The following is a 17,809-nucleotide window of genomic DNA, read 5'->3' as shown; positions in this document are numbered from 1 at the left end:
TAGTATAAGTGATTATCTTGTGATTTCGTTAATACATTTATTAAAGTAGCAATATGGATTTACCTCCTAAGAAAAGAAGCAAGATGATCTTATAAATTTTATTTAAAATTAGTAGTTCAAATATGAGTACTTTTGCTTAGAATTAAAAATGTTTTTATCATTAAAATGTTTAATTACCTATAAGCGTAAGAGTATTGGTTTATTTTATTATATCCATAAAAATTACTTACGATTTCAAAATCTTCTGTAGGTTTGTTGAAAAGAATTTCAGTAGTTCATCTACGTCTTCAGGTTTAGCTGCAACTAGTATAGCTGTTAATAAATTACTTTTATCATCTTCCTTTATAAATGAATTTTTTTTTAATGTATCTTTCAGCATTCTGAAATAAAAAATATTGAGTGAAAAAAATTAGTATTCTTTAATTATTACTTTTCATATATGTATATGTTAAATTGATATTTTTACTTAAGGATAATTTTTTTTATTTTGTACATTACACATTAAAGTGTATAATTTACAGTTTTTATACATTTAACTGTAATTCGTTTATGTTTGGTATATATTACTTGGTTATTCAAACTGAGTTTGTGCCAAACAAGCACACTAATGTGGAATAGAAAGCTAATAAAAGTTTATTTTCTAGTTGTCTCTATTTTGGTGGTCAGTACGGTATGGAATTACCTTCTATTTATCTAATGAAATAGCCCAAAAAAAGTTTTGTAAATTTTCATGTATACCTAGCTAGTATGAAAGGTTTTAACATGTGACAGTAATTCTTCTTATTCTGTGAATAAGTAATAGGGTAATGCTTTCTAAGTAAGCCTAGCATAGAATGTTATTAATCTTGAGAATGATTGTTGTTTATGGAAGTGATTTGTGGCTCAAATTTGGGTGTCTGCAAGCATAACCATGCTACTCCATGGTTATGGTATTTAAGATCTATTACTTTATATAGATAAGTAAAATACGACACATAATACATTGTTAGTTTACAGAGCATTTATGGCACTTGATAGATTACTTTTCAACTGTTAAACATAAAAAATAAATCTTAGTGAATGCTCCTACCTTGAAAAAAATCTATTTTTTAATATAAAACCAACACACCCCAAGCACCCAGGGGATCTAACAAGGGAAAAACTAAAAAAAGATTCATTTAACTGTTTTCTCCTGGGAGTCCTTGCTAAATTTAACTTTTTTTAATGTTTCACTGTAGAGCAGTTATTTAAGAGATATATACAAGTATAACACTTTTGAAACTATCTGTGAAAAATATTAAACTGCAACCATTCTGATTAGTGTTGTTATAGTCTGAAAAACTTTTCATCAAAATTTTTATTTCAATACTCTTAAAATGATATGTCACAGCTCCTCTATATTTCGATTTAAAATATTTAAGTAGCCTCTCCCTCCTATGGAAGTTCTCCTGGTGCTTGGAGTGTGGTGATCTCATATTGATAAAGTAGATCATTTTGATATATGAGCATTGCCACATTTCATTTTTCTATAAGAGTTGAAGTTATTTACAGATATGTCATACTTTATGAACATTCTACATTTGTAAAGAAATATATTTATTTATTAAGTACAGCGATGTGATTTGTACATTATTTATTTGAGGAGTCGTTTGCCCATCCAGTAAATTCGTTACAGTGCTATAGAAACTTCTTAATCTCTGAAGAAAAAATGCCTTTTGGTTTTATAGTGCTAATTTTTTCATGGTCAAATATTTGAGACATAATATCAATGATTTAAATCAGATTTGTTTCCTCTCAAAAACTCCTCAACTGGGACTAATAGAAAATTTTCCAACAGGGCTAAATCTAGGTTATATAAATAAAGCAACTGTGAGAGAGCAAAAAAAATAAAAGCAGATAAGTGAATAGCTTTCCTTTTGGAATGAAGTATGGTTTTTGATTTTTTAAAATAATATCTTGCTTTTGAATGGTAATAATTCTTTAATCAGTAAAAACATTTTGGTAGAAAAAACTTCCTGTGAATCCCAAAAAATGATGATATTTTTCTAAAGGAAAGCATTTTTTTCGGTGATTTAAGTGAGCTTGAATTTTTCCACTGCACTTTTGTTTTGATTCTGAGGTGAAATAGTGCCACCATGTTTCATGGCAGGTTATTATAAAGTCTCAAAGCCTGCATCTGTCTGCTTCATACTGATGCAGGCAACAATCTGCTGAAACCTAACATACTGCCAAAGGCAGTGCTGAAACCCAACTAACATTTGATTTGATGTGATTTTTTACTGTTGTTTCTACAGTCCCAACACTTATCAATTTTTCTGAGATTAAATTCTTCAACAATAGTCGGTTTTCCTCATTTAATCAGAGGATTAAGCACATGATTTTAAGTTTTCCTCATTTAAGCACATGATTTAACTCTCTTAATAATAAGTACATGATTCTGGTGATCATTTATGAATGATTTGCACCACTTATACACTCCAGACCGAGATACTTCTATTCCAAATTGATTTTTAATTCTCATTTAAATCTGAAACAGAATAATCCGTTTATTTGTAAAAAAATTAATAATAATTTACATTTCAATACCTCCTATTCAGACATATTCATTTCAGTTGAGAGAGAGGAGTTAGTGATGAAGAGTATTGAGATGGTAATGTCTGTCTAATGATTTATATTTGCTTTACACTCATTATATGAGCAGAATATGAAATTAACTGATTTTTTTTCATCTTGCTTATTAGAATATATAGATAAGTAATGTATTATCTGTATACTCATAAAACCCTGCATGTATATGCAGTGCAATACTATTACTGCTTTACAGTAAAAATTTTAGTTCACTGTTATAATTTTGATTTTCTCTAAAAAGGCATGCTCATAGTGAATCAATACCGGAATCAGTATATCATTTAGCTCTCTTGCTATCTTCGGTCAATTTTTGTCTACTTTAGGTTATGCTGTTACATCACTTATACAGAATAGAAAAAAACTTAAATATTCAACTAATAAAAAAATAGGGTAGTCTGCCAATAGTTTTAAGTTTTTTAATACCAACATATTATATATGATGTCCTTCATTTGCCTTCATTTAGCCAACAAATTATATAAAATAAGAAGTACTGAAAAAATAAATTTAAAAATTCTCAATTTTTTAATTATTTATTTTAAAGAGTCCGTATTTATAATAATTTTAACACAATTTTTTTAACTTTATTATAGAAATACTTACTGCATAATAATATTTTTGTCTTTAGTACACGCTAATAAGTCCAGATATGGTTCATGATTTCTGATTTTATCAGTTAGATATCTATGCTTTATATAATTCCAGAATTCAGTAGGTCCTTCAGAAACTGTCATACATATATACATAAGTTCAATTTCTGTTAATTCATCCAGTCTATAAAAATAAATTTCATGATAATTAATTTATTTATTGTTGATTACAATTACAGGCTAATATCTAATTACAATTACTGTGGATTTTTTTTTTTTACAAAAGATGAATTTTGTAATATATAAAAAATGCCAAGCAGGTCAGAATTCAAATCTGCAGCTTTCTAGATTAAAGGAAAAACTGCTACCACTTCACCACAAATGTTGGCAGAGTGGTATAAAATTAAAATTTTTAATTAAAATATTAATTATGTATGGTTTTTATTGTAAATTGGCAAAAGTTTAGCATTATTTAGGTTATATGAATCGCCATTCAAATTCAGCACAGAGTGGTGCTGAAGAAACACATTCAAATTCAACAGGAAGAATGTAATAATAATTTATACCACGTTGATTATTCCTAATAGTGAAAATAAAAATATTATTTCAAAGTCTTTACTGAATTTTGGTCAAAATATTTCTAAGAGAATCATAATTGCTAAAATTGAACCAGCCTCACTTAAAAAATGTTTAAAAATTGCTGTAAAAAATATATAGATTGTTTTAATAGATGTAATCTGTAATTAAATTTTTCAGATTATTTAGGTTACAGAGTTCTTCAGTTTTAGATACATATATGTAAAATCTAATTAAAAATAAAGTACCACTGAAATAAAGATTCTTTTACTTTTCTACTCATCTTGAAATTGGAAGCTTTGATTTAAGAAAATATTGAATCCAGTCATTTGCATCTATTATTTACAATGAAAAATTCAGAAAATACTATTGATATTATTCTAATAAATCGATTAGTGTATATCCATTAAAAAATCTGTTAATTAAAGTTAATTTTAAAGAGATATGGTTGTTGAAACCCCATTTTGTTCTCTATATATTTTTTTATTCTCTTCTTTGTATCGATACACCTACAGGCTTTGTAAATAAAGTAATGAGACTAGTTCAGAAAAACCTTTTACATACAATTCAATTATACATGTACTTTAATCACCTTCAAAAATAGTTCCCTTGGGAAGCCACGCAATGCTTCAAATGGTTTTCCCACTCTTCATAGCAGCGTTAGAACTCAGAAACCGGAATATCCTTCAGATGGTTGATTACATTTTTATAATGTTTTCTACTGTTCCAAAATGGTGTTCTTTGAGGTGTTTTTTTAAAGTCGGAAACAGGAAAAATTCACAGGGACTCAAATCAGGTGAATAAGGTAGTTGAGGAACTACAGGAATGTTTTCTTTGCCAAAAAATCACTAATTGAGAGTGCATTGTGACAAGATGCATTGTCATGATGCAGCATCCGGTTGTCTTTGATGGCTGGTTTCATGCGGGGAACTCTTTTCTGCAGTCTTTCAAAAATTTCTCGGTAAGCATATTGATTTACAGTCTGTCCTTTAGGGAAAAACTCCTTATGAGCAATGCAGTTATTATCAAAGAAACAAATTAGCATGGTTTTTATTTGCTTATTTTTTATATTTTGGGACATGGTGAGTTTGAAATGTGCCACTCCTTGCTCTGGCGTTTTGTTTTGAGTCGTTCTCAAATACTCTTATCCAAGATTCATCATCAACATTTTTTTAGAAAATCAGGATCAGTTTCAATTCGCCCTAGAAGATCACAGCATATTTCCAACTTGTTTTTTTGTTCAACAGTGAGGTTTCTTGGGACCAATTTTGCACAAACCTTTTTCATGTCCAATTCGTTGTCAAAATTTGATGGACTGTGGCACGGTTCAAATTCAATTGTTCTGCAACCATTCTGGACAGTTAATCACCGGTCGTACCGTATGCAGTCTCTGATTTGCTCAACATTGTCATCACTTTTTGATGTTAACAGTCTTCCAGAGCGTGGATCGTCAGCAATTCATTCCCAGTCATGTGGAATTGCTTTAAACCACCTAAATACTTGCGCTCGTGACAGAGCGTCATCTCTATATACCCTTTTCAATTCTGAAAAAGCTTCACTAGCATTGTCACAGAGTTTAACCCAAAACTTGATTTTACAACATTGCTCATGTTTAGTATCGCTCACCTTTGTAATGCACAATAAAACCTCATTTCACAAAAAGTTTGTTTACATCTCACGTGGCAACAATAGACTAAAAATATTAATACCCAATATAAATCAGCAATTCATATAATCATATGTTTACTAGTAACTTTACAGTATTGTCACTTTGGCTGGCAAAAAAAACTAGTCTTATTACTTTATTTACAGACTGTACATCTCATTATTTCTTATTAATTTCTAAAAAAATGTTACGCACATGGTTATAATTTTTTTTAAATTCAGAATTGAATAATTATTTGATTTTAAGTGCATCATTTATGCTGTTAAACATTTAGTTATACTCGTTAGGATATACAAGGAATAATTCAAGTATTTAAAAGGATAAATATTTCTGATTTGAATATTATTTATAGAAACCTTTCTTAAGATCATTTTTTCTAAAATAGTTTACTTCTAACCATGTCATTTTGTATTATGTCTTAGTTTCTGCATTACATGTAATAATGTCATAAAGACGATATACAGAGAAAATATATTTCCCAGATTTAAAATATTTCATTAACTCATTTCACTAAGTCCCTTTCAAATTTTTATTTTTTTCAAAAACTAGGAAAAAGCACTCATTCTGACTTTATAATTCAGAATATTTTATTACGTGTGAGATTTTATTAGATGTTAATATTTATGTGTTTATTAATACTGTCATTCACAGGTGATAATAGAACTTCTTTTTTTTATATATCTATTGGATTAATTTAACAATTTTATAATCATTTTAACTGTTCCTAAGATATTTATTTCTAAGGCGTAAGTAGATGATGGTCTGTCTATATATCACTATCCAAATATTACATCCATAAAGGTGGATAAGCAAGGCCACTTTTTAAAGTTTAATTTGACTTCTTTAAGTGACATGCCTGAATGACCTTATTTGTATATATGTATATCCAAAAAAAATACAATGAAATTGTAAATCATATGGTAAGTCTCACAAATATCATTTCTTCTGCTCAAAAAACAAAAATTCCTAATATAATATAAATAAAGTGTTTTTAATAAAATGATAACGATATCAAAAAAGGTAAGACACTACATTTCTATTATCAAAATCTGTTTTTAATTTAGAATTTTGTTTAAAACAAAATACATGTTAAATATATGTAATAGACAATAGATCTACAATAATAGATAATAAACAATGTTTAAGTATTCCATATAATAAGCAAAAAATAGAAAAATTTGTTGCAAAACTCTTACCGTCCCGATTTCATTTGTGTATAATACATATCATATTTACAGAAATAATACAATTGTTATGATTATTCGTTGTTTAATAAATGAAATCGGGCCGGTTCAAACCATTTTTTTTTCTTTTTTAATAAAACTAGTTTAATGACCTTCACGAGTCGAAGATCCGTTAACGTAAAATTGCACTTACCTATATATAAATGAATGTTTGTATGTCTGTTATGCCTTCCTAAACCGTTCATCCGATTGCGATGAAACTTTCGTGAGTTGTGCGCACGCTCGCGAAGGTTTCTGAATTAGGTTGGACCCGCTAGGTGACGCTGGGGTCGATATATTTGGAAAAATTGTATTTATTGTCCGATTTGGCTCAAATTCAGAATATACATTAGTTATGTGAAAAGAACATTTTTTGCAAAAATCTATATAACCGCTAGGTGACGCCGGTGTCGAAATATTTACTATACAAACAGACCTTCTTCTTTTATATATATAAAAGGTAATGTTCGTATGTATGTCCGCTATGAACTAAAAACAGCTGGACCGATTTTTACATGCCGGAAAAAGGGAAATATGGGAAAAATGAAGAACGACAAAGGGGGAAAAAGAGATAAAGTGAAAGGTTAAATTTTGTGATGTTCTGTAATGTTTTATCAAATTTTCAATTATGTTCATTTAACAGGGTGTCCCATATAAAACGCAACCCAACCTTATATTGGTAGGTATTGAAATAATAAAAAGGCATGTGTAAATGTAAATGTAATTTTTATTATTACCATCCATTACCTTACATTTACATAAAATGTTGGAAGTGGACGCCATCTTCTTGAATACAAGCTTCAATTCTTTTTACAGCGTTTCTTGCAAGTTTTTTCAAAGTTTGTGGCTGGATATTTAATACAGCTTGTTCAATATTGACTTTCAATCGTTCAAGTGTTCGTGGTTTGTTGCTGTAGGCTTTTTCTTTGAGGTAACCCCGTAGAAAAAAATCCGCCGCAGTCAAATCTGGAGATCTTGGTGGCCAAAGCCTCGACCGATAACACGATTACCAAAGAATTCCTACGAAATCAAAAGTTGAACCTGCGTAGTGCGATGTCACACCGTCATGTTGTAGCCAGCAGTGTCTGTCTTCCTCTTCCAAAAGTGCGATGAACTGAAATAAAATATCCTGATATCGTTCTGCATTAATGATGTACTCGAAAAAAATAGGACCGATTATTTTCTTCCGCGATATCGCGCACTACACGTCCAACTTCTGCGGGTGTAATTGTTTTTCGTGATAAACGTGGGGATTTTCAGCACTCCTCAAGAGTGCTGGCGCTCAAGAAGTCGATGAACCGTTTGAATGCGATAAGGTCGTAATTGTAATCGTTTGGTCGCCCGATAAACAGTTGATTTAGACAAATTAATTTCAGCAGACAAACGTCTGATCGATTTATTTGGCGAGGCGAGTCATCGGTCTTTGATTTCAGCGACTGTATCTGTATTCAGCACTGACCCAGATATTTTGTATTCCTTGTTATTAACAGAACCGGCCTCACTAAATTTTGCGACTAACCTTAATACTGATGTTTTGTTAGGAGCTGGTTTATCTGGGTACTTATGGAGAAACAAATCTTGCACTGCTACCGCTGATTTCGTACTGAAGTACGACTCGACAATGAAAACACGTTCATCTAGCGAAAACACCATCTTGTCTCTAGCAATACACTGAACGTTATGATTGCATTGTTGTTACTATCGGTAGTGTTCTACTGCGTCGCCGCGATGTTCAGATGTTGGACGAGTCGATTTCAGTAACGAGTAAGGGAGTAAGTTTGGCTTTTGAAATTTCATGGGTGAGTGATTGATCGGTTGCGTTTTATATGGGACACTATATATATATATATATATATATATATATATATATATATACACTCAAAGCTAGCAATAGCGAAGCATTGCCGGGTCTGCTAGTTACTTTATAAGTGTAACCCTCGAATTTATCATATCCGTGGACACACTTTTTATATTATTATGAAAGGAACTTTTTTTTTATTTCTCTATCAATTAGTTCTAATTGTGGAATAAAAATTTTACCGACGAATTTATTTCTGTTTTATGTAACAAATCTTTGTTGCCACATTTGCAACACTTTCCTACTGTTCGTGTTATTTTGTGTTTTATTAGCAGCTACAATCTCTTGTAAACTAATAACTTTTATTTTATTTTAATGAAGTGATGGGAATTAAAAAAACTGTTTCATCTTCAGTAATTTTAAAACAAGTTGTAGTATATTTTCTTTTAAATTTTATTATTTCAAGTACATTATCAAGTTTTTGTACGAGATCATTCGTAAATACAAAGGCGCGGTTAAGTACTGTTACCTAGCGGCGCGATTCGTAAAACCACTTTTTTGAGGAAAAATTAACATAATCGAGTCCCGTGGTTCATCAAATGGAAGAAAAACACGTTGTCTAACATAATTCGAGGTTTTTTTTTAAAGTATTCTTTATTACCAATCTAATTGAACGGAAATGTAATGTTTTCATGCTCATTTTTAAAAACATTTTCTCATTTTTAGATTAGGTCATGTGTTTAGAACTGTAAACATACTTCCTTGACTTCGTCATGCCATCCAGATCTGTGGACTTTTACCAATAAAGTTCTAACGAACTTCTTGATATACATATATATATATATATATAGGGTTCCACGAAGAAACAGAAACCTTCAGATAAGTTCTACTGGTGAACATAATGAAAATAGTTCATATAAACATACGCCAGGAAACGCTTTGTTTTTCAGGTTTTCTAGTTATGGCTAGCGAAAGATTTCGCCCATATTTCTAATAAAAGGAAGCTTTACTGTAATGTTTGGAATTCAAATTAAGGAGTAAGGTTGGTGGTGGTTGCTTATTTAATTTGAGCTGGCAAACAGGATAAAACCACCCAGAATTGTAATTCCTGTAGTTTTTAAAATATCCGACCTAAAACACAAAATTCGATTCGAAAAACAAGTTTTTTTTTAGGTTTGTGGTACATAGCTTTGTTCAAAGACTAATAAATTCGGGAGATCTAGTAACAAAACTTGTAGAGAATTTAATTCTGAGAAAATTAATGAATACAGCAAATAAAAAGTAAATGAAAACATTTCAAAATCGTTGTTTTATTGAAGAAAAAGATACAAAAAATAGATAGAAAATCGTATTATTCCTTCTGTACCTAATAAATATTCTTTTTAAAAATTCTATAGCGTATCAGAATTTATGAACAGAAGGATCATTTATAACTTATTCGTTTTCTGTTGAAGCCAAATAAATCATCGTATTAATGATGAATATCGTGTGATTCAGCATATTTGGCATAGCCCGGGCACTGGTACCAGGCGAATATTATGTCGCACTGGTTTGTCAAAAAACAGTGTGCGCATCCTACGGAAACAAAATCTTTATCCTTTCCGCCTGCATAGGGTTCAAAATTTGTGGCCAACAGATTACCACTAACGGTTAAACTTCTGTCATTGGCTTATAGACAACGCTGATAAGGTAAATTCAATTTATTAACTGATGAAGCCACTTTTATGAGAAACGGAGTCTTTAATTCTAAAAATAGTAATTTATGGAGCGAAGACAATCCATATGGTACTGTGGAAACTAGTTTTCAACATGCACTGTGTAGATTTAACATTAACGATTGGCGTGGTATTATTTATGACAAAATTCTGGAACCATTTTTTTTTCAATGAAAACCTTATGGGATATGCATATGTTCATTTCTGGAAAAATAATTTGCCGATTTTTTTTATAGGATGTGTCTACAAATTAGATTACAAATAATTTTCCAACACGACGGTGTAACATGACATTTTTTTTTTTAGTAGAAATCAGTTGAATGCTAATTTCTTAAACTGAATTGGACGTGGTGGAGTAATCAATTGTCCATCACGATCACCTAACTTAACACCACTAGATTACTTCATTTGAGGCTATATGAAAACGATAGTATACCGAAAAAAAATTAAACCTAAAGAAGAGTTATTCATTGAAATAAGAAATGCTATTGAATTTCTACGAAACGATCCTGATATGATACGAAAGCTACCGGAAATATTTTACGTCGGGCAGAATGCTGTATAAATTGTGAAGGAGGGAATTTCGTACAATTACTGTAACTGAGGTTTATGATTCTGTTACCATTTATCATTTTATGTATTATATTTTTCTATATTAATAATAATATTTATTAGGTACAGAGTAATACGATTTTATATTTTTCGTTTTATTTGCTTCCAATAAATAACCGATATTGAAAAGTTTTTATTGACTGTATTTACGAGGTGTGTGGGAAAAGTAATGAGACTGACTTTTTACTTACCAAAGTTTTTATTTTTTTCAAACAACAATATTATCCCCTTCAAAGTAGTTCCCTTGGGCAGCTATACATCGGCGGAGTCGTTGTTCCCACTCGTAGTAGTAGTGGTAGAAGGTTTCAACTGGTAGGGCTTTTAACCGGTCGGTCACAGTCTTTTGAACGTTCTCCAGAGTTCCAAAATGACGTCCTTTTAAGATATGTTTCAATTTCAGGAAAAGGAAAAAGTCACAAGGACTCAAATCAGGTGAATAGGGGGGTTGAGGAACCTTAGGAATGCGTTTTGAGGTCAAAAATTCTCTGATGGAAATGGTCGTGTGACACGGGGCATTGTCATGATGAAGCATCCACTTCTCTGCAATGTCTGGTCTTACGTGAATCACTCTTTTCCTGAGCCTTTCAAGGACACCTTTGTAAAACACTTGGTTGACAGTTTTTCCAGGAAGAATAAATTCTTTACGCACGATACCCCTACTGTCAAAAAAGCAAATCGGCATGGTTTTGATCTTTGATTTGCTTATTCGACATTTTTTCGGTCGAGGAAATGTCGGAATGTGCCACTCTTCGCTTTGCCGCTTTGTTTCAGGATCGTACTAAAATATCCAGGATTCATTACCTGTGATCACACGATTGAAGAATTCTTGATCATCGTCGATCCTCTCAAGAAGATCAACGCAAAAGTTTCTTCGATTGTCCTTCTGTTCCGTTGTTAGTTTTTTTGGCACCAATTTCGTACATATACCTTTCGCATGTCCAAATCGTCTGTCAAAATTTGATGTACGGTGAAGTGTTTAAATTTAACTGTTCACCCATCGTCCTTATTGTTAAACGACGGTCTGATATCACAAGAACTCTCACGCGCTCAACGTCTTCGTCAGATTTAGAAGTTGAAGGTCTCCGTGAGCGAGGTTGATCTTCAACGTGTTCTCGGCCTTCAAAAAATGATTTGTGCCAACGGAAAACTTGCGCTCTTGATAAGCAATGTTCCCCATAGGCTTGTTTCAAATGTCACCTTTCAAAGGTCACACTCGCAGATTCCCCAAGTTTAACACAAAACTTGATTGCACAACGTTGCTCTAAATTCCGATGCTCCATTTTCGTAACTCACAACTTCACTGTTGGCGCTGTCAAAAATAATGTGTTGGCTGAACGGAGTTGAAACTCGTACTGAGCATGTGGAAGGGATGAACAAACCGGTCTAGCTCAGATCCTCAGATCCGTCCTTATTGTTAAACGACGGTCTGATATCACAAGAACTCTCACGCGCTCAACGTCTTCGTCAGATTTAGAAGTTGAAGGTCTCCCTGAGCGAGGTTGATCTTCAACGTGTTCTCGGCCTTCAAAAAATGATTTGTGCCAGCGGAAAACTTGCGCTCTTGATAAGCAATGTTCCCCAACTTCACTGTTGGCGCTGTCAAAAATAATGTGTTGGCTGAACGGAGTTGAAACTCGTACTGAGCATGTGGAAGGGATGAACAAACCGGTCTAGCTCAGATCCTCAGATCCGTCCTTATTGTTAAACGACGGTCTGATATCACAAGAACTCTCACGCGCTCAACGTCTTCGTCAGATTTAGAAGTTGAAGGTCTCCCTGAGCGAGGTTGATCTTCAACGTGTTCTCGGCCTTCAAAAAATGATTTGTGCCAGCGGAAAACTTGCGCTCTTGATAAGCAATGTTCCCCATAGGCTTGTTTCAAATGTCACCTTTCAAAGGTCACACTCGCGGATTCCCCAAGTTTAACACAAAACTTGATTGCACAACGTTGCTCTAAATTCCGATGCTCCATTTTCGTAACTCACAACTTCACTGTTGGCGCTGTCAAAAATAATGTGTTGGCTGAACGGAGTTGAAACTCGTACTGAGCATGTGGAAGGGATGAACAAACCGGTCTAGCTCAGACCGGTAGACATAGCGTTGCAAGATCGCTCGCAGTGTTACCAATATCATTCATTACTTTTCTCACACACCTCGTACATTATTTTTTTCAGAATTTAATTCTCTACAAGTTTTGTTACTAAATTTTCCGCACTTCTTAGTAATTTAACAAATTTATTGTACTGCAAACCTAAAAAAAACTTGTTTTTCGACACCGAATTTTGTGTTATATATTACGTCGGATATCTTAAAAACTACAGTAGTTACTGTTCTGGGATCTGTTTTCTCCTATTTCCCAGCTCAAATTACATAAGAACCCACCAACCTTACATTAATATACCCTTAGTTCCAAAAATTAAGAATAGAGTTTCTTTTTATTAGAAGAGCTGAAATACGGGTGAAATCTTTCGTTAGCCGTAACTCGAAAACACAGCGTTTCCAGATCTATGTTTATATGAAAATGTTTCATTATTTTCACAGTAGAACATGTCCTGAAAATTTCTTCGTGGGGCACTCGGTACATTTTGAAATTCGATTGTCTTATTTTTTTTTTTGATTTATTCTGTATTACATATCACAGCCTAAATAATCAAAACATGACAACTTCAATTTCAAAAATAAAAAAAAATTAATTTTACTTAGTTAGCTCTTGCTATTAAATCCGTGTGAAGTTCTTTGTATTCTTGCGTGGCATCTTCAATTTTGCGCTTAAAGATTAAGCTTCAATTTAAAGATGGATCAGGATCTACAAAAAGCTAGATAAGATCATGGGATAATTTAATGCCTTCGGTAAGCGTTTTGACATTTAACTCTTTTACAGGGATCGTATCTTCTACCTCTTCAAGTTCATACTTCACCTGCGCCATTAAATATTTAATATTTTTATTTTTTAATGTCACTACATAATGTAATGTACGCGAATACGGAACATTTTAGCCGAGAATATAGAAGAGGCTTCGCAAAATATTTCACCGCGAATAACGAATTGGCGAATGCGGGAAGCGCGAATTAGTATATTTCACTGTAATTTGTAATGTTAAATAACATTTTAAGAAAATATTACTATTTATTTCTTACCCTTTGTCCGACTTTTTAATTATATTAAATTCATCCAAAGCTATTTTTTCACAATCAATATTTTTAAAGTAACATCCTATTTCCAATAATACAGATCGGCTTACTTTGTCATTATCAGAATCAATTGTGTTTAAATCTACATCAAATCGAATTTTATTTAACCAAGATGTCATAAGCCAATTTATATATTCCTGGTTTAAAACAAAATACATAAAATTAAAAAAACAAAGTTAATATTAAAATAGATAAATAATTAAATAAACTGATAACATAAGAAAATAAATATTTATACAGATCACATCTTTTAATGATAAATTATAATTATAAGATAAAAAAATAATTAAAGTCTACATTAATTATATATTCAAACACAAATTTTTTTAAAATCATATATTAAATATAAAATATTACTGCAAAAAAAATTCACAATTCAGAACCCGCTATTGAAAATTATTTGAGCACACATATTTTTTATTTGTATATGTTGAATGAGACGCAGATAAATATATATATATATATTTTTTAATTAGTGTTATTTAAAAATTCAAAATTCATAATTCCCTCTATGAATCACGAGACCTTGCCGTTGGTGAGGGGACTTGAGTGCTCAGTGATACAGAGTAGCTGGACCGAAGGTGCAACCATATCGGAGAGGTATCTGATGAGAGCCAGACTAAGGAATGATTCCTGAAAGAGAGCAGCAGCTCTTTCAGTAGTTGTTAAGGGCGTAAGTCAGGACGACTTAAACGGCCATATCAACATACTCAGTCCTCTTGAGTACTGCACAGCTGAAAGCAATGGAAAACTACAGCCGCTTTTTTTCCAAGAAAATGTAGTTCTCTGCATTTTCATATAGCATTGATTGAGGCGCCTTCCTTGGTAAAATATTCTGGAGGTAAACTAGCCCCCCGTTCGGATCTCCGGGGGGGGACTACTAAGGAAGGGGACACCAGAAAATTAAAAAATAACATTCTACGAGTCGGAGCGTGGAATGTTAGAAGTTTAAAATAGGTTGGTAGGTTAGAAAATTTAAAGAGGGAAATGGATAGGATAAATGTAGATGTAATAGGAATTAGCGAGGTTCGGTGGGAAGAGGAAGGCGACTTTTGATCAGGTGATTTTAGAATAATTAACTCAGCTTCAAATAATGTGCAGGCAGGAGTAGGTTTCGTAATGAACAAGAAGATAGTGAAGAGAGTAGAGTACTTCAAAATGCATAGCAATAGAATCATTGTAATAAGGATAAAATCAAAATCTAAACTGACAACGATTGTTAACGTCTATATGCCTGCAAGCGCCCATGATGATGATGATGTAGAGTGTGTATACGAAGAAATTAATGAAGCAATTAAACACATAAAAGGAGATGAAAGTTTAATAATAGTTTGAGATTGGAATGCAAGCATTGGAAAAGGCAAGGAAGGAAATATACAGGGTGAATACGGACTGGACAAAAGAAATGAAAGAGGGGACCGACTAATAGAATGTTTTACGAAGTATAATTTAGTAATTGCCAACACCCAGTTTAAAAATCATAATATAAGAATATACACTTGAGAAAAGCCAGGCGATACTGCAAGGTATCAGATAGATTATATCATGGTTAAGCAAAGATTTAGAAATCAACTCGTTGACTGCAAAACTTACCCTGGAGCAGAAATTGATAGCGACCATAATTTAATGATAATGAAAAGTAGATTGGGGTTTAAAAACCTGAAGAAAAGGTGTCAGATGAATCGGTGGAATTTAGAGAAGCTTGAGGAAGAGGGGTAAAGAAGATTTTTGAGGAGGACATCGACAGAGGTCTGAGTAAAAAAGATAAGGTAGAAAATGTAGAAGAAGAATGGGAGAATGTTAAAAAGGAAATTCTTAAATCAGCAGAAGCGAACTTAGGCGGAACAAAGAGAACTGATAGAAAACCTTGGGTTTCAGTCGATATATTACAGCTGATGGATGAACGTAGAAAATATAAGAATGTTAGTGATGAAAAAAATAAAAGGAACTATCGACAATTAAGAAATTCTATAAACAGAAAGTGCAAACTAGCAAAAGAAGAGTGAATTACAATGTAATTCAATGTAATTCTGTATGTAAAATTTTAGGGTTCTTAAATTAAAATCCAATAATTTGTTAAACAAAGATGGTACACCGATTTATAATACGAAATGTGAAGTCGATATATATTGAAGAGTTATACGGAGGAAATGAATTAGAAAATAGTGTTATAGATGAAGAAGAGGAAGTTGAAGAAGATGAAAGGGTAGAAACGATACTGAGATCTGAATTTAAGAGAGCATTAAAAAATTTGAATGGCAGAAAGGCTCCTGGAATAGACGGAATACCTGTAGAGTTCCTGCGCAGTGCAGGTGAGGAAGCGATTGATAGATTATACGAACTGGTGTGTAATATTTATAAAAAGGGGAAGTTCCATCAGACTTCAAAAAAAGTGTTATAGTCATGATAGCAAAGAAAGCAGAAGCAGATAAATGTGAAGAATACAGAACAATTAGTTTAACTAGTCATGCATAAAAAATCTTAACTAGAATTCTATACAGAAGAATTGAGAGGAGAGTGGAAGAAGTGTTAGGAGAAGACCAATTTGGTTTCAGGAAAAGTATAGGGACAAGGGAAGCAATTTTAAGCCTCAGATTAATAGTAGAAGGAAGATTAAAGAAAAACAAACCAACATTCTTGGCATTTATAGACCTAAAAAAGGCATTCGATAATGTAGACTGGAATAAAATGTTCAGCACTTTAAAAAAAGTAGGGTTCAAATACAGAGATAGAAGAACGATTGCTAGCATTTACAGGAACCAAACAGCAATAGTGATAATTGAAGAACATAAGAAAGAAGACGTAATAAGAAAGGGAGTCCGACAAGGATGTTCCCTATCCCCGTTACTTCTTAATCTTTACGTAGAACTAGCAGTTAATGATGTTAAAGAACAATTTAGATCCGGAGTAACAGTAACAAGGTGAAAAGATAAAGATGCTACGATTTGCTGATGATATAGTAATTCTAGCTGAGAGTAAAAAGGATTTAGAAGAAACAATGAATGGCATGGCTGAAGTCCTACGCAAGAACTACCACATGAAAATAAACAAGAACAAAACGAAAGTAATGAAATGTAGTAGAAATAACGAAGATGGACCACTGAATGTGAAAATAGCAGGAGAAAAGATTATGGAGGTAGAAGAATTTTGTTATTTGTGAAATAGAATTACTAAAAATGGACGAAGCAGGAGCGATATAAAATGCCGAATAGCACAAGCTTAACGAGCCTTCAGTCAGAAATATAATTTATTTACATCAAAAATTAAATTAAATGTCTGGAAAAGATCTTTGAAAGTATATGTTTGGAGTGTCGCTTTGTATGGAAGTGAAGCTTGGACAATTGGAGTATCTGAGAAGAAAAGATTAGAAGCTTTTGAAATGCAGCGCTACAGGAGAATGTTAAAAATCAGATGGGTGGATAAAGTGACAAATGAGGTGTTACGGAAAATAAATGAAGAACGAAGCATTTGGAAAAATGTAGCTAAAAGAAGAGACAGACTTATAAGGCACTTATTATTACATCCTGGAATAGTCGCTTTAATATTGGAGGGACAGGTAGAAGGAAAATCTTGTGCATGCAGGCCACGTTTGGAATATGCAAAACAAATTGTTAGGGATGTAGGATGTAGGGGTATACCGAAATGAAACGGCTAGCACTAGATAGGGAATCTTGGAGAGCTGCATCAAACCAGTCAAATGACTGAAGACAAAAAAAAAGTTCATCAACAGTGTAATATTGTTTCCATAAAAGAAAATCTTTTACTTGTATTTAAATAAATTAATAAGATTTTTCAAATGTTCTGTAATTTATTGTCTCACCATTTTAGAAAC

At 32.4% G+C, this 17,809-nt stretch overlaps 1 protein-coding gene across 2 annotated transcripts in view; it reads right to left on the bottom strand.

The window, feature by feature from the left end:
• LOC142329725 (aminopeptidase N-like) overlaps positions 1-17,809 on the bottom strand; it is a 193,826-nt gene that overhangs the window by 8,759 nt on the left and 167,258 nt on the right. For both annotated transcript variants that reach the window (XM_075374460.1, XM_075374461.1), the window contains 3 exons: positions 13,924-14,114; positions 3,209-3,379; positions 231-380 (listed from right to left, as the gene is read on the bottom strand). In XM_075374460.1, the coding sequence (XP_075230575.1) occupies positions 231-380; positions 3,209-3,379; positions 13,924-14,114 (512 nt within the window). The remainder of the gene's footprint in view (positions 1-230; positions 381-3,208; positions 3,380-13,923; positions 14,115-17,809) is intronic.

This window comes from Lycorma delicatula, chromosome 9 (assembly GCF_047948215.1).
Source record: "Lycorma delicatula isolate Av1 chromosome 9, ASM4794821v1, whole genome shotgun sequence".
Classification (NCBI taxonomy): domain Eukaryota; kingdom Metazoa; phylum Arthropoda; class Insecta; order Hemiptera; family Fulgoridae; genus Lycorma; species Lycorma delicatula.
This window is presented reverse-complemented; position numbering and strand designations above follow the sequence as displayed.